Source organism: Strigops habroptila, chromosome 5, assembly GCF_004027225.2.
Source record: "Strigops habroptila isolate Jane chromosome 5, bStrHab1.2.pri, whole genome shotgun sequence".
Classification (NCBI taxonomy): Eukaryota; Metazoa; Chordata; class Aves; order Psittaciformes; family Psittacidae; genus Strigops; species Strigops habroptila.
The window spans coordinates 66,155,327-66,178,656 of NC_044281.2; the positions used below are offsets into that span (position 1 = coordinate 66,155,327).

The following is a 23,330-nucleotide window of genomic DNA, read 5'->3' on the forward strand; positions in this document are numbered from 1 at the left end:
GCAAGACTTACAAAATTTTCCTTATTTCTTATTATAGTGCAGGAATTCTATGACAAGGGCAAGAAAAAAACCTCAAACCTTCAGGGAAAGTTTCAACTGTCTTGGTCATGAATTCTTTAATCTAGGACTTCCACGTATCAAATGAAGTACGTGAATGGATTGACTGTCCCTTTTGGCAGGGACGGAACTCTGCTTTCGAATGTCTATTTGTTATCATCCCCCGCCAATAATATCAAAGTCTCCCTTTTCTCATTTAATCCCAGACAGAGCCAGTTCACTCCCAAATTTTACTTTCTGCTGCAAACCACAGAATTCAAAACAAGATTTTGTGTTAATCTGTTGATGCAGCATACTACTGTTCTTGTCTCTGCTGCATTCTCAGAAATTGCTAAATTACATTAACTGAAATTTTCCACAAAGAAAGAAAATTCTAAGTCAGATATGTAATATGAAAAATTTCAGACCAGGCACCTCTGAAGTTATAATCTACTTAAACCAGGGTCTTTATCGAGTACTGTCATTCTAATAAGAAGCAGGAGACACCCCCTTCCCCAAGTATTTCACTATTTATAATCTAATGCTTTAAATTAAAATAATTTTTATTTTTAACTTTGCAATTTTGTATTAAGTTATTCTCATAAAGGGTATTTTGAGCAAAAGCCTTTCACACTGCCACCCAATGCATAATAATGTCAAGGATGTGCATAGTACAGCAATGGTGTCTGTAACTGTGAAATTTGAGATGATGACCCATAGTGGAAGAGAAGTTTGCAGTAAGTTGTGTGGCTGCCAAGGTTGATTAACTTTTAGGGTCATCAGGTTAGTAACCTTAAAATCAGTGATGAAAGTAATTAGTAACTTTAGTGCTGTTTCAGAGAACATATACTCAAATTGTGGATTTTTTAGGGTTTTTTTTTTTAATCTTAATTTAATTATGAAGACTAGAGAATCTTCTTTACAGTAGTTGTAGTGCTTTTAGGTCATTTAAAAACCATTTTACTAGCACTGATGTTTTATCTATCTGTACTATGTCTTAAATTTAGATTCGAACACAAACGTGTGTATTTCATAAGGACATTTTTCTTTGTGGTAGAAAATCTTCCTTTCTCAAAAGAAAGCTTTCTCAAAGCTAAAAACAATCAGGAAGCAGACATCCCTTGTGCATGCTGCTCAAGATCCCTCAACGTAACCTTAATTAAGTTTAATTAGACATCACACGTAAAAAAATGAATCACATCTTTCCCGTATTTCTCTCTTTGTTTGCTGAAGAGAGGTTGCCTGATGTCACAGGCTCTGTCCAGGCAGACAGACTTTCATGTACGACTCTGCAACAGCCACTGGGTTATAATTCAGGAGCTGGGCCAACTCCTTTCTTCTTCCTTCTTGTTCTTTTATTAGTCTGTGTGTGTGTACAGCAAAAGGCATAGAAAGGTCAGGGAGAATCAAACTAATTCTTGATCTTGATGAAGACCAAATCCTTTCTTTGAAAACACTTGTCTCTTGTCATTTAAAATTTTGCAAGCTGGTATAAAAAGTTAAAAAGCTATGTGATAACATATATACTTTGATTTTTTTTTTTTTTTCTCTCTGTTGGAACATAACAGTGCCTGTAAGAAAATGTCTTTCATTATAAAAGAAAACAGTTTCCTGATTTGCTCTACATTTCAGTATATAATTTGATATACTTTATTCTTCCGTATTAATATTTATCAGCCCTTTGGCACTGAAGCTTCCACTGTGGCCCACTGCCTGTGATGCGTGTCAGAGAGTCCCAAATTCCAGCATTCAAGAGGTTGTATCAGGAGAAAGTCCTGGTTACTTTCATGTATTTCCAAAGGGATTCTGACAGGAATAGGGAGCATTAACACAGCAGTTAGGAATCAATTACATAGCTTTGCAGAGGGGAACAAAAGAAACATATTTCCTTTAGGGACTCGTTACAAAGTTACACTGTGAAATTATTCCTCAGCCTTGATTTTTTTTAATATATATTTTTTCCTAGTGTTAATCTTTTTCATACATTTGTGGGTTTTGGAAGACACTGTGCAACTATAAAACTAATGGTCCCCCCCGTTCTGTAATAAAAAAGGCATTTCATAGATCTTCCTTTGGTAGGAAAATTGTGACAACAAGAATTTAAACTTACTATCAATTATCTGTCAGCCTCCTTTTCATAAAAAGATGAGTGGATGTCCAAATCTGTGCCTCTTTAGAACTGTGTTCTAAAGCTATGGAAATCAGCACTTGTATATATCAGCTTGAGATATGAAATTTCTGATTTTCAGCAGCTGGAAATCAAACCTTACAATGATTCCCACACTTATGGAATGAAAGACATTGTTTATCAGCCATCAGGAAGAAAGAAAAATTGTATATTCCCCATGTCTTGTAATACTGTTACTGCTGTTGCAGTGGTTACAAATGACATGACACATTTATGAACTGGGCCAATAAAACTGTCACTGCAAAACTTTCCTGATTCATGAATGAACAATATGCTGTCTCAGTAAAGTAGAAGTGCTTTTGCAAAAAAGGCTTTTTTTTTCCCTTGTGAAACATAAGTCAGGTCAAGTGAACAATAGGCTCTTCCTTAGATAAATTAAGGTCTTTAAGCTGGAAACCATGGCATCACTGGTTGTTTTTACACCCCTCCGTGATGGTTTGGGGGTCTAAAGGGTTTATCCCTTACCCCACTATAAAGAATCTTTGGTTATGACATGCATTGTGTTCAGACTTAATGAGGAGCTAATAACAGTGTAAGCTCTGACCTCTATTACGTATTTATGTAATGTGGTGATCAGTTCACTGTCTGAACTGCAGTTTTTAGTGTGCATGTATATATACAGTTTGCCACATACTGAGATTTGAAATGCACTTTCTTTGCAATGATTAAAAGTTTGTGATGTACTGGGGCAGTTGTTCGCAAGTTTTGACAATATCCTGACAGCTTTCTAACTAAGTGAAATGGAGAGAAATATAGCGGATCTAACTAAAGAAGATACATCTCTAAACCCTGTTTTATTTTTAAATACCTGTCTTTAAGCTGAATAACTATCAATTGCTTGCATGAGAATGTAATAAATTTGTGATTTACTTTCACTTCCATGTTTTATTATTTTTAAAATGGCTGGCAAACCACATGCTTTCTATTCTTAAATGAGTAGCTGTCCTTGAAGTATGAGTGCTTGTCCCCTTTTACAGTGCTAGCAACCTGGAATAAGATTCAGGAACTCCAAAGGTTGTTGATTGCTCCTTTTCCAAACTCCGGTGTTGTTAGTCAGAGTAGAACATCCTTGTCATGCAGAAGGGCACTGCAGTGTTTGAAGCTGGACTCTATGATATTGGATTTTTGAACTCTTCACCAAGAGGGTGGGACTTAATGTGGAATTACTCTTCTCCTAAGAAATGGCTGTAGGACTTACTTAAGTGTGTGCTTTTCTTCAGTAAGAACATTACTTAACGGAAAAACTTCCCTTTGTCTCCAAAATATGAAATGCTACAATCCAGTCGGCTTATGAATTTAGCATCATCTTTAACTTTGAAGTCTGCGCCACCATAAATATAACATCTGTCTGTACTCTTCATGCCTTTACTTTGTCTCTGTGATTAATCTCATCCAAGTCTCCATTTCTTCTTAATTCAACATAGTTTCATTCAGTTTTATAGACTCCAATAGTTTTTTTAGACTTCAATCTTGCTGCCTACTTTCTCTTGTGTACTATTAATACCACTTCAAAATCCAGGGAATGACTGTAAAAAGGCTGGCTACAACTTAGTGGTGTGAAACGTCAGTTTGAGAAGTTAACTTTCCTTATCCTGATTTCAAAAGGATCCAACAGGCCCTTGTGAGTTACCTAGAGCTACTGGAGCTGTGGAAGACTGTAAGTTATGTCTTTCTGCTGAAATTGAAATTAACCAGTGTTAAATATAGCTTGATTCCAGTCCTGAAAGCATTAAAATGAAACTCAAATTCCAAAAATTCCATCATCAAGAAAAGCTGTTTTTAGTTACAGATTATTTTAACTTCTGTTATTATGACGTTTGCTGTTAGCTGCTCTTTGGCATTGCTGCAAAACTTTTTGTTGCTTGTTACTCTTAAAATTCCACAGGAACATAAATATGTTGGATTCCTTCTTTTTCCTTTTTTCTCGTGACCCTGTGAATCTGGATGTTACTGAGGTTGCAGCTTGCAATTGATAAATACTACGCTGTTGTGATCCCAGTCTGCCTCATGGCTCATCCCTTTGAAGATCCAATTCAGATACTCAATCCTTGTTATATACAGCTGCAGATTTGCTGCAGTCTGCCTGGTTGAAGCTCTCTCTGCTCCTTCTGGTTCTCTGTGCATTGTCGCTGAAAATAAAAGGGCCTTTGTCAGCTTCCAAAAGACCTGACATACTTGGTCATTAAGACACTATGCCTGTCACTGGTATCTGAAGTGTTTACAGTGATGATTGTGAAGACAGTTTTCCCACAAACTTCCATTTCCATTGAGGAAACACAGCCTACATAACCGTTCGTATTTAAGGAAATGTTGAATGAGCAGGCTGAAAATCATGTGAAGTTTTATAAGTTAAATTCTTCAGGGCTGTGCATTTTCCAGGCTCTGAACTTGGAAAGATGTCTTAAGTGCACAGCACAAATGAAATTTATGTGTAAAATTTTGCTCATACTATTGGTATTTTGGCTCAACGGAGAAAATCAATGTTTGGAAGGCATTCATATGCAGACCGGAAATGACCTACTCTATTTGTGCCTTTTCTTACTCTGCAGTAGGTCTGTTATTGCCTGGTACATATGCCTTTTCTTCTATCACTTTGTAACAGGGCATCGTGTCAAGTTGGTAGACTGACATGAGTACAGTCAGCCAAAGGGTCATGTGCTGGTACAGATAGGTGACAACAGAGGACATATTCAAACAGATTTCAGGGTTTCATGTTCTCTGAACATTTTCTGATCCCTCTTTTAATAGTGAGTTGGCTTGCAAAAAGGCAACATGAGAAGGAATTTTGACATTTGTCATGAAGTGGCAATTGTATGAGCTGAAGAGAGTGTTTGTTTTGTTGTAATATGGCCTGAGGTAGGAGGATGATCCAGAGGTTTGACTTTCAACAACTTCAGTTGCACCATAGCCAGATTTTCTCTGTAGTTTTAAGCAGGTCATTTAACTTTCCTTGGTCTCACTTCCAAGCAGTAAAACCTAATTCCCACAATGAAAAGGTGCAGTAAGTAAAAGTAGCTAACCACTGTAGCAAAACCTAGTTCAGTTTAATGAAGGACTTTGATCACTCAGTGTTTTGCCTTTCCCTGTAACTAGGAGAAAGAATAAATCTTTAATGAAGAATTTTGATCATTCAAAATTTGCTTGTTCTTTTAATCAGAGGGAAAGTCAAATGTTGATACTTTCTGCAAAGAGAAATACTTTTTGAATCTCAGCTTTGAAAACAATCCACAGGTCAGGCTGTTCCAAACCTCCAAAGCTCAGGTAGCTCTTGGGGCTGCAAGCTCTGAGGCTCAAGGCTAGCTGCTTCAGGCTCATGGAGCCAACAAGCTCTGGGGACCCTGGCTCTGATGTAATTGAAAGGACTTATTTGAACTCAGGCTCCCAGTAGCCTGTCAAGCAAGCTGTTGAGAAGATGGGCAAGCTGGCAGGAGCTCAAATAGGCTTAGATTTTTAAAAGTGCCTGGTAAACTAAATTCCATTGGATTATTCTTTTCAGGGCAATATTTTGATAATTACATCTTTTTTATGAAACGTCCAGGTTCAGTTGAGTACGAAAATGCCAACAAAACAAAGTTTGGCACTGTTTTGCTGAATAGATCTCTTCACAAGGCAGTGGGATATTATGTTTGTGTGACTATACATGTTCTGAGTAGAAATATTGTTCCCGAGAACTGTCTTTTCTCTGTGAATCCTGGGAAGATGCATTCTAGTGATTCTCAGCCAGCAGAACCCACGTATCATGTTTCTCTGTAGAGCTTGATGTGAGGATGCCCTAAACTTAAGTACAGAAGATGCTTCTGAAGGATTTACTGTGCTATGCAAAGCCTAGCCCTACCACTTACACCATGGATAAATCTGAATTTTTAAAATGCAGTTTTTATCAACCTTTTTTACTACTACTTTGTAACTAAACTCCCTTATCTGAATTAAAAGTAGTACCATTAACAAATACTTCAGAACCCATATTGTCAGAAAATAAACTTCTTTTTGGTTTTTACATTTGGTAACTATTTGGAAACAGTTCCTTGTAGCCACAGTAAAGTAGGATGTTTAAAACTTCCTTGCTATACTTCACACAGTTTCAGCTGTAGTGGGATTCTCTATTGTTCTTTCTTTTCATTCAAGGTATACTCAGTATTCTTGACGCCATTTGCTGTTCAGCAGTTGCTCAGAGCCAAAGAGCCTGGCATAAGTCTGCTGTATTCATCTGTAATCACTTCCCATTTCACAGGAGATGGCTCTGCATAAAAAAAGAACTGGTTTCAACTGCTCTGTGCCAGAAGTTCTGAATGGTAGATTTCCTCAAATTGTTATCTTTTAAGCACGTGAGTGGGCATGTGGGAGCTAAGCTAAATTAGAGGTGGGATGGGCTAGATGCATTAAGCTGCTGCAAGTACTTTTCTCTATTCCTATTTTGTGGAAGGAGATTTCTAGGGATGGCATGTGGACCAGCTTCATGGCTGGATCAAGGCCATGTAGAAAATGTTTCTTTTCTGCACCTTTATCACAACACTACCCAATGGAGATCCTTAGGCTGGTTGAGGGATCTGAGAATTGAATTTGTCTGCAGTTCAAGTCAGAAAAATAATGTAAATAATTAACATTGCTTTTTTGCAAAAGATTAGCTGGAGTTCCTAGGATATAATAGATTGATTAAATTATTAGCATATGAATGTTATTGCACTAACATTGTAGGTTGTTGTGTTTTTGTAAGAGGAGGGTCACAAGCTCAGTGTTATTTTGAAGAGTCATTGGAGCAGAAAGCAGTTATTAGTTTTATGTCTTATGAAAATTTAGGATGGGAAATAGCTGCCTTAATGTTTTCTAATGTTAAAGATCTATTGGAAAAAATATGACACATGATTGATGACAATTTTGCATTTAAAAACCACTGTGTGAATTTCAATGGTATTAAATATTACTTAGTTATTGAACAACAAGAGGTGTTTTAGGTGACTGCTCTGAATAGTAAATTCACAAGATGCTCTGAAAACTTCATAATGGGACCCAGCTTTGCAAACCACTAACTGCTGTGCAGTTACACTGAAAATACTAAAACCTTATGCTCCCAACTTTTATTTTTTTTAAGAGAATATTTAGATTTCCTTGGGAAACCAGTATAAGCATGACAGGGAAAAATTATCCTGGGATTTCTTCCATATTGAGACGATCACAGGCATGCAATAGTCATCACCAGTATTGCACAGTCCTTAATTACTTGCCTGCAGAATGCATTGCTATTCAGGAAAATCCTTAACTGGCTTTTCAGTTAAGGATTTTTGCACATATCTGTAAAGCCAAATGAAGGTGTGATTGCAGCCCAGGTGAATGACTATTATATGACTGTAATGGTCTGATGAGCTGGCTCCAGGGCATCTGTAAGCATGCTAAGATCTGCTACTGCCTATCTTTTGTCAGAGTAGCTGCTTCACAGACAACCACAGTGTTTGCAGCAGGTTGCCCATCCAGTCATGCCTGGCAACATACTTGAACTTCTAGCCTCCCTCATAATATTCAGATTTTTCTCTGGCTGAGTCTGTGTTGCTGGAATGCCACTACTTTTGCAGTTACAGTTACAACCCAGTAAATTAATGTCTTACCTGACAGTGACCACGCTGGTGGGAAAAGTTATGATCATACGGCGGCTTGGCTTAGGGGATGGAAACAGCTCTGAGGAAGCAAGACTGATTGCAGATGGCTGGGCAGTTACCTGTGCTTCCCAGAACTTTGTAAACAGGTCTCCTAATAAAAAGCCAGCTTTGTTTTCCAAGCATTGCTTCCTTTCTGTCACTGTGTAGTACGTTATTTCTCAAAAACATGTATCACTGGGAAGAAGAGCTGGCTACAATTCTATACCTTCATTTTATTACATAAAGATGTGTGATATTCACATGTAGTTAACTGTGTATTCAATAGTTATAGTCTTAAAATCAGTTTTCTTGTGCCATCTGAGAATGTTCACACTATGTTTCACTGAAAAAAGATGCTTGCAGAAGTTTACTTGCACAGAGATTTTTTTTATGGTTGGTTTTTTTTTTTTAAAAAAAAAGCTGGATGTTACAGTCTTATTTTGGCAGATGCTGCCCCCTAAAATTATGAAGTTATAGCTGTGAGACAGTCAGCCTTGAGAACATCTTGATGAATTAAACATGCTGCAGCTGCAGAGTTTGCTTTAGATGTCTGCAATAATGCCTGGATTAAAGTTAAAGTAAACATAAAGATCCAAAGTTTATAATATTGATTTCCAATGTGATCAGTTGTTCACACAATCATTACTACAGTCAAACACTGAGTCACCTTAAACAGATGTACGTACTTTCATCTACATTCTAATTCTTCTCTCTCTCTCTCAGGAACGTGGAAATTGCATACGTGATTTGGGGCTTAGTTCTTTTTGCAGCTGGTCTGTTTTTAAAAATTAAGAATTAAAATAATCTGCTTTTCTTAGCTCTTGGTAAATCAGAAAATGATTATACATTTTCTTCCAAAATGTGCTTCTCCCCAGTGTTTTCTTAGCAGTTTAAAAGTTTCACATATAGCATATAATTGTTTATTTTTACAAAGTCTCCGTGCAATTCATGTATATATTTAGCTAAATTTAATGTTTTTGTAATAGCAAGCTGTACATCTTAACGGGAGGATAGACGTACCTAATTGTTGTTTCCTTTGCTTAGTGTGTTTTTTGAACAGTTTAGTGAAACCTGTATTGCTAATGAAAAGATAGAGCTCTCATAATGCATAAGTAGGTGCAAATCCAGAATATTAATTTCTAAGGCAGTAGAGAGCCAACCATTTTCAAGTGTTTTAATTAAATTATTCAATCAATATGCTTGGGTAGGTTATTGAATGTGGGGCAGGTAACATAATCTCAGATTTTCTGTTACAAAAAGAAAGAAATCAATTGAGCAGAAGCTGGGTAGAAAGGAAACTGTATAAGGAAACAGCTAAAGAGAGAGGAAAAAGGGGGTATCGAGTGGGAGTTGAGAATAGGAAGTCTGTGGTGAATGTACAGATTTGATGAGGAAGTGTAGAGTGGCTAGACAAAGCAATGGAGAATGGAAAAGTTGTATTTGATTAGCAGCTGCATAGTAGAAAAGAGTCTGTGTTGGTTGAAGAAACTGACCTGAAAAAGGACACAAAAAAGGAATGATTAAAGAGAGACATGAGTGGAAATTTGATGGACTAAAAAATAAATTAAATTCATAAGGCTAGTGCTCTAACCTGGGAACAAGAAATGGGTAAACTTTCAATTGCCCCAAATAACTGAGTAAAACTATGCTTATGTCACTTTACTCTGGATATGGCATGAGTAGCATCTGAAGTTACATTAGAAATCTGAGGGGAGAGATCAAGGCTACAACTTAGTATGAGGAAGTGGGAAAGAGAGGGAGCTAGAGCAGGTATGGATTGTAAAACTCAAGTTGCTATGACTGATCCCACAGTGGCAGCAATTCAAGATTGTTGCCAGTGCTATCAGCAAATACTTGTTAGCCCTGTGGCACAGTGTATTTCCTGCCTAGTGAAAGAAGCCTAACTATGTTACAGGAACTAAAGGAAGCAGTATTTCTTTGAAGAAAAAGAAGTATCTATGCATATACACAGGAAAACTGAATTAAGGTTAAAATTCAATCAACCACATTCTGGGATTTCTTAAATTGCAGGTCTTTGATTTTTCAATCTCTATAATGTTCTTTTGAAGTGGTTTGTTTATAATGATCCCTTATGAATTACACTCAACTGTGTTTCATAAAATCCAGGATTCTGCATTTTTCTTGTTTCATTCTCTCATATGATGCTTTATAAAGAAGAATACAATAAGCCAATTTAACAGTATTTCACAAGCTAAAGCTACTGTAACTAACATAGACAAAGCAAAACAGAAGTATGGCTGAAGTAGAAAAGGAAGTAATCCCTGTTGATATTTTTAAGGACTTTGTTGTAAGCAAAAACAGAACAAAAATTTATTGCCTCCTGTAGTTCTCTGACAACGTGTGTCCTACCGCAAAGTCCTATTTAACATATTAAAATTTTTGCCTGGGTTGTCAGATGGGAATTCCCATTGATTCCAGATTGATTAAATTATTCTCTTCACTTTGCGTGCCCAAAACTGAAAACATATTCTTGCAGTCTAGATGACAATGTATTATACTCTTTATTTATTGTGGAATGGTTTTAGTTATTAAAATTGTAACGGGAGATGAGATGCATAATGTTGTGTAGTGTTTCGCAGCAAAGTAACCTTATATCTGTCATTTTAAACAGAGAATAGTTCCACTTTTTTTTGCACAACATAGTTTGCAAACTAAATTTTAGCAAATAAAAAGGTGCTTGTTCTGTTAAGTCAGAAGACAATATTAATGTTTTTTAATATTTTATTTTTCAAAGCTTCAGTTGTTCAGCATTAGTATTTTTCTGTCTCGGACATCAAAGCTACTTGGAGTAAGTACGCTGCATGTAGAAAACATGAAGATATTTTGTTACTCCATGTTATGAAATAGTTAATAGGATAACTGCCTAGAATATCCTAATATTAGCCTGATTATTCTATTTTACTCAGGGGATATACTTTTTATTTTTCAGAAATTTAATGCGAATAAACCTATAGCTAAAGTTAGAGAATAGTTGTAGAAGAAACATTCAAGTATGGTATTTCTGATTAAAAGCACAGGACGTACAGTGGTAAAATGAAATGAGAATTTATGATTCTGGCTTCTATTATCTTCAAAAATTATTCCTGCCCAGAATTATTAGAATAAATTCCACTGCACTGTTTTGCATCAATACCATTACACATGACTTTGCCTGAGGGTATCGAGTCAATGGGTGATGCCTGTATACTGCTTTTTCAATCATGGTTTGTTATAATGTCATTTCAAAGAGTTATTTTTTTCTCTCTGATGTATTTATCATTTTATTTGCAGCTGGATTAGGAACAGATTAGGTTTTATTTTAAAGCAGGCATGGTGATGTGAATATTAGTACAGAAAATACCAGTTAAACATGAAAATTACTTTTGGAGATATTATAATGTCAGAGAAACTTCATGTTATTTGCTACTGAAAATTTTTATGATACCATCAAAGCAAAAATGCATAGTGTCTGCACAGTGCTGTGGAATATCATTATTAAACTATATGAAGTACTTCACATTTCTAGTACAGTTAGTACTTCAGCATTTATGTTCTATAATTATAATGAAAATGCTTGTACTGTTGATAGTCTTATTCATAAACATAGCACAAATATTTAGCAAAATATCTAATTGCAGGCAAAGCAAAAATCACTAACAACCAGTTTTAAAACAAAACCTCTCAAAAAAACCCCCCAAAAAACCCCAAACAATACCAAACCAAACAAGAAAAGATTGGGAAAAGCAAGGGAGGAAAAACACCTGAAAGTTCTTGGTCATACTGTTTAAGTACTAGAAGATAAATTCTCAGATACTATAGCAATCCACAAAATGTAAAAAAATGTGTGTTGACCATAGTGAAGATACATAAAATTCAGAGTAAAATATACTAATGGGCAATTACTACACAGTTCCTTCGGGCTAGATTCTGTCACGTTTTTTTTTTGAGCAGTGTCTTATTCTGAGAATGTTGTCTGACTGACCAGTGATGGGATAAGATGCTGTCCCTCTCAGGCTGGCTGGCAGTATGAATACCAGGACATGGAGAAATTTAATTTCTTGATGTTACTATCTGACAATATTCATACTCCTCAAGATACTGAATGCAATTACCTGAAATCTCTTATGTAATGACAGGATTGTATGCATTTTTATCCAGAAATTTATTTACTTAGACTTTTTTTTTTCTTCCTCTATTCCCTCCCTTTGCTCTCCATAAAATTAGTATAAAATCATAACCATAAAATCAGTAACTTTCACAGTAGCTCGCTGTGAAAGTTACTGATTACAATGATTCTTGTTAGCACTTTGTATATCCCAAAGAGTCAGCTAATGTTTCAGAGAAGTAGCCACCATTTTATAGATTGATGTTATGTTGTATTCCCATCTCTTCATTGTAGGTAGAAGGCACTCAGCCTCATATCGCCCAGTGTACTGTAGGAATTCCTGGATCTTCTGTAACACGTTCTCTACAGTTGCTTTACACAATTCTGGGTTTGTAACTGGTATAAACTTGCAAAGGTATTTGCTACATTGAAGCTCTGAGCAGATGTATATTTTACACCAAAAATGTACAACATTCATTCTTCTAAAACTAACAGTAGCATACAGAAGGAAGAGAAAATAGCTGGCTTCCTGATCAGTGTTTGCAAAGTATGCTTTCATCTTGGTCATTACGAGTCAATAAAGAAGGAGTGGAGCTGTCTGCAATGCTAAAGGTAGCTGCATGGTAGAACTGGACAGAACTGAATGACAGCTAGAAATCCTGATGCAGGAGCTGCACCCTTTTATCAATGGCTATAAATACATAGATTGAGGAGGTGCACATCCAGCTATTGAAAGAAAAAAGAATAATAATCCTTGTGGGTAAACACTGATATCTCAAAATTCTACTACTGAAGTCAGTAATTTTTAAGTAATGATGGCAGCACGAGGCTCCTATTAGTTATTTTAGTAAAAATCTCTATATACTACCATGTGTATTCCTTTTTGACATATAGCATATAAAATAATATCAAAGGCTGCTGTCTTGGTTAGGGTGATGCTCAATAACGCAAGTTATACATGGTAAGGGTAGAAAATAGCATGGAGCTAAATGTTTAGGGAAGATTTTAAAGAAATATGCTTGAGAGAAACTAGGTTTCACTTATATCCCTTGTATTATGATAAATCATACTAGTCAAGAAATGTTGCTTGTCTTTAGGTTAGTAAATTCAAATATAGGCACAAGCACACAGCAATGACCTCAGCAAAATGCTGCTTTGAAATCTCTTCCTTTGTACTGCTACAGAGAGTTATCATGCATTTTCTCATAGGTCTCTTCAAACCTCGTGGCTTACACCTTTCAGAGCTATTAGCTGACCCAGTTAACGTACAAGCCCTGTCTGCAAGAATCACTCCAGAAAGTGATTGCTTTTGATAAAGGAGAATATGGCAATATCTTTTTGCACTAAACATGTTTTGAACAAAAAGCGATTGAAACACTTTAATTTTGCAACCTCCATTGCTGTTTGCTGAGTCACTTTGCAGGCATTACCTGCACTTTCCTCTCAGAAACCCAATCTCTCAGAAATCCATTAAGATAAAGACAGGTTAATGTTTTTTCAGACCTTTATTAAGACCCGAAGAAGTTTATCTAAGACTATTGCTTTTCCCCCACCTTCTCTTTCCACTACTTTCTATTTTGGGTCCCCTTTCATTCTTGCTTTTTGGCTGGCTGGTGGTTGGAGTAAATTTCTGTTGTTTTGTAAATTTTGGTTCAAGTACAATATTCTGACTCATTTTATTAGAGATCTCAGTCTGGGTTTACATCTACCTAGAAAAAAAAAAAACAAACAACCAATTCAGAAGTGTCTGAACTAAAATTCCACTGAAAATTTCTTTTCACTATTTTCTTCAGTTTTACGTCCCTGACTTGTTGCGTGTTCCACTCATTCTCCATATGAAAGTGCTGAACTGTAGAAGATCATCAGCATATTCAGTATTGGAAGAAATGTTAGCCTAGGAGGCACCATTAGGAGCTCATGTCAAGCCAATCATTCAGTAACAGCCTCCTCTGTGCTTTTTTTTGTCTTTTGCAAGACTTTTACTGACATGCTCCCTGTTGTCCTTCTCTCCTCCTTCATTTTTACTTATTTTTAGAAAATGTTACTAGCCTTTCCATATTTATGATTCCAGGATAAACCTAATTGAATTTGATGGCAATCAAGAATATAACCAACTCATAGTGTTCATTATGGGACTTGCAGTAACTTAATTATCAATAAATAGAATGTCCAACTAGTTGTGTCGTGGAGTGAATTTGGATAATTTTTCATCAATCTGTCTGTATAATCTGATTACCTCTTTTCCAAGTGACCTTTCTGAGTGAAGATCGAAGTGTGTATTTGAAACAAAACATATGTTCTCCCTGTCTGTCTTGTCTTCTCTTGGGCTTTCCTGACTCAGACACTTTGACAGTGGTCCTCGTACTTGTCACATCCAAGAATTCCTAGACATCTGCATTCAGTGTATTCAGTGGTTGGTTTTTGAACCCAACTTTTTGTTTGAAAAAATGTTTTCCTTGCCAGAGGTTGACTTTTCTGTGGCCACAGTGTTTTCAAGTTTTCTTTTGATTATGAGCTGATAGAGATATTCAGGCTACTGAGGCAGAGGAAGCTTCCTAGGTGAAAAACATCAGTGAACTTGCATGATTTCATAAGCCTTTTTTGCTAAGGTTCACCAGAAATCCATGCACCTCCCTGTAATCAAATGAAAAAGCCTATAGCATTGGACTCTCTTTAATTTTACACTGAGAACTTACTTTTCTCCTCTTATGGAATTTGTGTATTGTTAGTCACGGGAACATTTAATTGTCAAAAATAGGAAGCAACTGGAATTATATTGGTATAAATCATTAGATGTGTGCCTAAGGACTTTTAACACCTAGCTGACAAAATTCATGCAGTAGAATTGAATTCGTGAATTATCAGAATTTCTTCATATAAAATTGAGACAGAAAGATGCACGTTTTTCTAATGTAACTTTTTTTTCTTTTTTTTCTGAAAGATTTTAACAGCTAGTATAACAGCATATGGTTTGCTTTCTGAACTCTTTGTTTCTTCCTCCATTCCCCTCTTCCTTTCCCTTCCCCCCCACTTTTCAGGCAGATATAATTTCTGTTTTTAAAGAATTTTGTAGTGCAAGCAAAAAAACTCTTCTGTCCAATTCTGATCATAAAATAAATGAAAACGTAACTTGTTCAAGCATTCAAATGTGTGTTTATTTCTTTTTATCTCAGTATTCTGTGCTTGAGGCTATTGTCACGTATTACAATTAATAATCATAACAAGAAACAATTTTATGTCCTACAGCTACTTTTTTAGAAAAAATTCACCGATGGATTCATAGAAATTCTCAGTTGTTTGCCCTTATTCCAGCTTGTTTATTTTATTTCTAATTACCATTATTTCTATCATTTTCACAGATGAGAAATAATTTAATGCTACACCCATTTGTTGTCAGAATATGGCTCTCAATGAAATATGAGCATTTTGTTCAGAAGATAGCTGCAGTCAAACAAAGAGTTTCAGGAAATATTACAAGAAAAAGACTTCAATGTATTGTTTTGTGGACATATGATTGTATAGACATTTTTGATGCAACAATCAGACTTCCTCATTAGTGGAATACCTTTGGCATGGTATGCAGGAGTTTAGGTCAATATAATCTGAAAGTCATAAAAGAATGAAATATATACTTACATTGAAAGGTACGCATTATAAAAGGCTGATTTAGTAAAAGTAGCATCTTCCTAAGACTTGCTGTAGTATTGGTGTGACCTGTGTGCAGTGGTGGTGCCTCAAGGGCCCAGTGGCAGAGAACAGATTGGGTAGCAATCTGGTCAAGTAAACATGCATGAACTTTCCCATGGCTAATCTTGTGGAAAGTACTTGCTATTTGATGGATTACTTACATTTCTGCCCTCACAATTCTTTCTGTTAGCTCATTTTGTTAATTTAATTAATAGCTATTTAAATTTAAATTTTTTTTTTACAGTGTAGAAATGTTATTTGATCACGTGGGATCAGAGAAAAAGGGAGTGTGAGCAGTTTAATAGCATTGCACTTTTAATCTAATAAGGCATCATGGTATATTCTGTCAATTGTAGGTCTTTGGTGTTAGGGTGTACTGATTCACTGATTACTATGGCCTTTCATATCTAAAGAAGTACTTTCACATCTTGGAAGCTATTGCAAGCAATGTAAGTAGCATCATCTCTGCATTAGTTCCAAATATCTTTAATTAAAAATCTTTAATTGACTTGGCATAAGTGATGACGTGTGAAGATGTCACTGAAGTGACAAATACACGTGTAAAATAAATTTAAGGGGCATTGTGGTATCTTTTACTATGGTTCACTAAGCAAGTCCTGTTGTTAGCATCATTCATCTGCAATAGACTTTACCCATAAAACTTATTTTTAGAATGGCCTCTGTCCAAGCACAATGAACAGCTAAGTTCAAAGTTTGCAAATGGCAGTCTGTCCTTTTCTGTTGTTCATTTATCATTGTCGTGCTTACTGCTACTGTAATAATCCCAGACATGTAAAGTGATGGGGGTTTAGACTGCTTGGTATTTAGCATTCAGTATACTGGAAATACTACAAAGTTAGATATGATCATATTGCCATTATAGCTCCATTTTAATAATTTAAAAAAGGAAAAATAATATTAATGTAATTAAACTGATATGAATAGATGTCACATGTGAAACACAATATAAAAATCAGTAAGAGAAGACCAAAATTAAATGAGAAAATCCCTAAATATGTTATGTAATAATTTGCCATTTTAAAGCATGCAACATTTCTAGATACTAGAAGCAAAGTTGTATCAAACAGTTTTGTAATTTGTTAATGAGATACTGTTGGCAATAGTAGGTGTCCTCCCTCCCCCATTTATCTGATGAAACAGTATGTCAGAAGGAGTCCAGACAGACCTTAATGATTATGGCCCTTCAGGGTCTTTTGCAAAAGGAGGGGGTGTGCCTCCTACACAATGTCATAGTTTTCCAAAGGGTAATGAAATCTATTGGAGTATGATTGCATTCCTTTTGAACTACAGCTGTAGAGCAAATAAAAGTCACTACTATGAAACAAGTAGAAAAAATGGGATATGGAAGGAAATTATAAGCCCTTTTTAAGGGCTTGATACGAATGTGACTCGTTCAAGAATAAATGTTCAAATAATGTGTAAAGCAGAGTTGGGCCAGTAATCAACTAGGAGTCTTCATAGTTAATTCTATTTTCTCAGCTAATGCCAAGGATGATAAGGATTTAAAGAAAGAAATTAATCAAGTTTCCACCATGTCTCATCTTTAGAACAGTGGATTCCACATCTACATATGTTGTACATAAGAACATGGAGTACTTTGCTCTCCAGCAGATTCTGACTATGTGGTCCTACTGGCTTTTATTTTGAGGTACTTGTATTCAAACTAGCTTCCTAAGTTCATCTTGAGATGGAGAAAAGAGTAATGAAATGCCACAGTGTCAGGCTGAGAGTTATAGTATTACTCAGTTATAATAGATTACTCAATTTGGTATTTTGCAAGACACTGTTATTACCAAGCTATTCAGTAATACACAGTAGGATATCAGTCTACTTGGGGTCTGATTAAATGTGTTCTTTTTAATAAGGCTGAGTTAATATTGATGGAGAGGTGAGTAGACTTGGTTTCAGGAACTTTGTGTATACAAAGCTGGCAGAACAGTTGTGGGAAGAGCAACAGCTTCTGTCTCGTAAGTGAGCAACCTCAGCAAAGTATTTTTTTATTCAGAGCGTTAGGAGGTTGCTATCACTGCAGTAATTCTCCTTCCTGACCAAACAATGGAAAGAAAGATGGATGGCCACAGTAGAGTCAAGTGTAGGCTGGGTGTCAGTATAGTTTCGTTTCAACAACCTAAAGAATTTGTCTAGGCTCACTGAAAGTACAAGTTGCTTAATATATGAACAATGCATATCCTGTGGCCTAAGTTTTCATGTAATAGCAAGATCCTCTGTGTTAAGAAAATCAAGAATTTGTGCACAGTTATTTCTAGTATCTCTGATTTCTTGGGATCTTTTCTTCCACTTTACGAGACAAATTGCTACCCATATTTTAAGGTTTCTTATCTTGATGCATAGGGTCAACTTATTTACATTGTTGGAAGAAGCAGGTTAAAGAGACACATAAAGGTACTCTAAAAATGGAAGAGAAAAAGAGATCTGAAGTACTTTCCAGTGCATTCAAGTTTTTCTGGTTATTGAAATGATGTATATACAAAATCAGTAAAATCAGGTTTTGCCCTCAAAAAAGAAACATATACTGTTGGCCAGTTCTGAATTATATAACTAAAACTAGAACTTTATTGAATAATGGTTTTGTTTTGCTGGCTTCGTTGTATTAAAATGTGAGATGAAACAAACAACAGTAGTGTAACATCTGTTTGAACTTTGGCAGTGTTAGGATATCATCAAGCAGTGCTAGCTCTGTGCCTTCACTCTCTGCTTCTCTTTCATCAAAAGTATTATTGATCATTAATGCCAAGATGAAAAATAAGAGGTAGCAGTTCACATAAGAAAACATTTGGATGGCAGCTGTTCTACATTAGGTTTAGTTAATGGTCATGTTAGCAACCACAAATGTAATATTTACATCCATTGAAATAACAGAATGTATTAAATGGGATAAGAGCAGAGTGATACCAGCTGCTCTGGAGCATTGTTCTTTGTAAGTAAGTTTGACTGATGTTGTTTGGGCTTGCCTTGGATCAGCTGAATATTAGTAAGCAGCTAAAAAAAAAATCACATCTAGGCAAGCAGTTCCTTACTTCTCTTGAGCAAAAAAATGTAAGAAAAAAGGAAGAAAGAACATCAGTGAATTTACATCACTTTATAAGCTCAGCATAGATTGATAAAGTAGGAAAGCCATAGGTTATGATTAACATTAATAACACATTGCTAAAGCAGTTGGCAGGTACCAGCTAGAGATTCATTTAGAAACATGGCTTGTAGCTACTGAGAGTGGTATTCAGCATCAGATACTTTGTATTAGAAATTTTCCCTGTCATGTAAATGAAATGAGTTTTGCTTGCAGAAAAACATAAAGTGACAGAACAAAAGAAATGGGATGCAATTTGGGGTCCCAGATATATGAAGAGCTTCTATTAAAGAGAATCTATAACATCTATCTACAAGCGTAAGACCTTTTTCTTATTTTACTTTTTTGCAGTAATGTATGTATATGGATTTTCCTCTCAGTAATAGTAAAAAAACCCAAAAAACCAAACAAACCCAGACCAAAAAAAAAAAAAAAAATATCCCTAAAAAGCTGTCCACCCAGGTTAATATTATCATATTAACAAAATATCCCCAGCATTATTACCTGATGGGCAGTTATCAATGTCTTCTTTCCTTTTCTATTATTCTGTTCAATAACTTATTTTCTACTATTTTTTCTATTCCTGTCTATATGAAAAAAGATCATTTTTCCCCTGGTCAGTGTTTTTTGTAGGTTCCTTTTATTCCAGGATCTGACATTAGAACTTCATAGGAAAAAAGAACATTGTCTATCTATGCTCTATCAGCAATCTTTGCTATTGCAGACGCCACTTAGAACTGTCAGTTCATTATGGATATGTGATTGTTTTCAGCTTTTTCTACTCCAGCAATGTTCTGCAGTTATCTGAGGCACTACAGAGTCAAAATATTCATATGCTGAGAACTTAACGGTGAAGGATAAAATACCTGAGAAAACTGGAGATCTTTTTTTTACACTGCAGGTGTCAAAGCAAAAAGGCATACCATGTTTGCCCTGCTTTGATTTAAAAAATAAAAAAAAAATAAAAAAAATTGGCCAAATTATTCCCTCAAATTTCTGATATGGTGTGTTTAAATATTAAAATTATATAAGTAAAATTCATTATGGAATAATGAAAACAACTTCTAATACCTTATTAAGTACTTTGTGCACTCTAGAAACAAATCTCTGATACAGATGGAATGTATCACTGCCTGAAATCAACGCCTTTACAGTAGAGCTTAAGACAATGTGTACTGATCTCATTGTGAGAGACTTTATTTCAGTGGGTTTGGCAGTTGATACACAACAGTTTTGCAAATGCAAATCTGGGAAATATAAATGCCAAGGATACAATAAGCAAGTATCTCCAAAGCATGGCAAGGCCCTATTTGTGAAGACTGCACTGCACATATTTATACAGGACATTAGAGAAAGAGATACAATTTTAAAAGTTACTTTCTGATTTAGTAATGTATTTTTTTTAGTAACATAGAACACATTACTTCATGTTGCCATAATTACCATTGACCTTAATTATTTGCCTATTAAGATGGTTTTCATCTAATTAAAGATGAAGTGTCTCCAAATAAAATAGCGAAAATGTTCTGTATTACTTCACTCTATAGTAACAATTTGCTAAGAAAGATGAATGTATCTGGATGGTTTCAAGAGGATATCAGCCAGAACTGCTTTTAAATACCTACTTTGCTGGCTGAGAACTCTAGAAGAGCAGAATTGGAACCTTGTATTCTCTGTCTTTTCTGTCCTTCCAAGCTCAAGGGAACACTGATGGCCTCTGGCTCTGTTCACTCAGGAGCATCTAACCTCTACCATACAATTTAGTCTTTGTAATCTTTCTAGCACCATTAAAATGGCTTTCATTCTACTTTGTGGCAATGAAAAATAGCTGTTAAGAAAGCTGCCTGTTTGACAACTCTGGCTCTTGGAGCTGAAGAGTGCCAGTGAAAGGTGGGCCTTCTCTGTAGAGCTGGACTTAGAATTTCAAGTTTCAAATACCCCTACAATGAAATGGAAACAAGTTTCTGATTTGGTTGAATCCCTGATAAAGTTTGAGTCCAGATGACAATTAGTGTTACATTCCAGTTTACGGGTTTAATTCTTCATTATGCCTTGTTAAAACCGTGGCTCCTGACAGGACCGAGATACGGATCAGGCACTGGAAATAAAGTGACTGATAGAGAATAACAATAAGCCAGTGGGTACCAAATGATGAGGTAAATTTTACTGATCATGCACAAACATATTTCAGTTGCAGCATGAGGCTGCCCTGGGCTCAGTGGTTTTGCTTTTTCCTTCTTATTCATTGTTTTTTCTGCTTTCCATATGTTGAGGCAGCAGCTTAGACAGCATTATGTAGCCTTCACATATGCTAGTGCCATGCTGCTTGGCGAAGCTGCATTCCCAAGTCTTTCCTATCAGTGTTGATTTGCTGACTGATAAGGGGAGTTGAAAGGAAAGGGGAGCTGAAAGGAAAAAGAATGACATGCCAATATAAGCAGAAGCAGGATCTATGTGTCCCAGTCATCTGCCTATTTTCTGCTTTCCGAGTCCCTTGAGTTATGTGATCTCAATGGGAATAAGAGACAGGGAAGCACTATACAGATCAGGGAGTGAAGGAGAGCAAGAAGAGAACACAGAGGAAAAAGAAGGAAAAGATGTGAATCTCTGCTGCCATAATTTGTTCCACCATACCATGGGCACGCCCTGATCTAGTTGTGGACTCCTCTTCCGGACCCATTCCACGGGTATTCTGAACAGCATAGCACTCCTGGAGGCACTGCTTGGCAGCTTAGAAAGCCGAGGTGCTAGCACAAATATTCCTAAACTTTACAGTAGTCAGAGATTTTCTTGACTCAGTAGAATTCATCAGTGGGTGATACTCTAGACAGTATCTCCTATCTCCTCTTTTAAAGTAGAAAGTAAATGTAGAGGATTATGAAGCTTTAACCCTGAAGTTTTTGTGACACTGGAGTTTGAGATTTTTTGGAACTGAACACTGATTGAGACTTAACTTTGAGCGATTCAGGAATTGCTGAAATATTAAGAATTCTTTTTCAATAGAATTGAGTTGTTTTCTGCTTCCAAATTCCTCTAAATGGTGAGGTTTCACTGTTTTAATATTAACCTACCTAAGCAGCCTTTTCAATTAATAGTGTACTTCGGTGATGAAATGAATGCGTAAGACTATGTACTTTACTATAGCAGTCATCTTAGGGTAGATGGGCTTGTGAGTGGTTTCTGTGCAAGAATACAATCCTGTATTATCTGAAGTGCAGGTATAAAAAAAACACCCATCATTTTTACTGTAAAATAGTCACTGTGAGTGTGTGTTTAAAAAAAAAAAAAAGGTGCAATTGTTGATCCCTCATTTTCAGCTAGCTAGAAATTTGGAAAGCGTCAATGTTTTTGATGCTTGGCTATACATAATTAGTGTAACCATTGAATCAGCTTTTGGCTTGAATGCATTTATAGAGAACATTACTATATTAATTTAAAAAAACATTAATCATTTTATGAAGAAAGTCAAGCTATTGACCCTCATGGATGGGAAATGTAGGTTTTATTTTAGTTCCAGTCCTAATATTTGTGCACAGTCTTGAAAAAGTAAAGCAAAACAAAGTTGTAAGCTAGTCACTAGAACTGAAAGCATTGAGCAGCATTAGAATTATTTTTTTAACTTGCTTTCACATTTCAAGGTCAGCACATTGATGAAGAGAGTGTATTCTGTAGAGGATACAATGGGTAGACCTGTCAAAATTAACTCCTTTTAAACAGCAAAATATATCAATTGAAATTTCTTTCTAACACCATTTCTAATACTTTTTTTTTTTTTTTTTTATTTCTTTTCTCAGAGGGTCTTTCTCAAAGCTGGAAGTGAGGAAGAAATCTTTGCGCATCTTGGTTTGGATTATGTTGAGCCATGGGAAAGGAATGCTTAAAATGATTTGCCAGTGTACATTAATCATTTGACAGCAATGGTCTTTCTGCATATCCCGGAGTCTGATTTAGATATACATATAATATGCATCTCTATGACAACTAAAAATTTTTAAATATATATATATTAGTTAGAAGCCATTATACATGCTGACGGAAAGGAAGAAAGAAGGGTTTAAGTTCTTCAGATTCCTTTCCAAACTTTTCTGCTTTAGTTTTTTGAAATTTCTACATGGGATTGACAAGATAGAGCTTGCTTTTGGGGGATTTCTGCTTGTGGTAGGAATTTAACATTCCTGTGAACAATACTTGCAAAGCATTTAGTGTTTTGGGACATGAAGTTACTTACTGACCATTCACTTGTCATTTGTAGAATAAAGGTGATTATGAACACCAAACTGGCCAAACACTTTTATTAAAAGCCTAATTTTTTTTTTTTTTTTTCTGTTAAGTCTGATTTGACATTGTGGCATGATGGGGAGAATGGCAGTGACAGGGCTGTGCACAAAAAAAAAAGCGTGCTAGATTTGTTTACTGGTTCCTTTCAACTGAGGACTGCATTGTAATCTATTCTAAAACCTCAGTCAGGGATGTACAAAAATGTGATAACAGCAGGGAATTTTATTCTCGCCTGTGCCGATAAAACCATCCTTTTTAAGTGCACTTTTGCTAAGTGAGCTGAAAATACAACGCTAC

General features: G+C 35.8%; 1 protein-coding gene across 4 annotated transcripts in view; it reads left to right on the plus strand.

The window, feature by feature from the left end:
• DNTT (DNA nucleotidylexotransferase) overlaps positions 1-23,032 on the plus strand; it is a 91,378-nt gene extending 68,346 nt beyond the window's left edge. For all 4 annotated transcript variants that reach the window (XM_030486427.1, XM_030486429.1, XM_030486430.1 and 1 more), the window contains one exon: positions 22,550-23,032. In XM_030486427.1, coding sequence (XP_030342287.1) covers positions 22,550-22,636 — 87 coding nt within the window. In that variant the 3' untranslated portion in view covers positions 22,637-23,032. The remainder of the gene's footprint in view (positions 1-22,549) is intronic.
• The last annotated feature ends 298 nt before the right edge of the window (positions 23,033-23,330 follow it).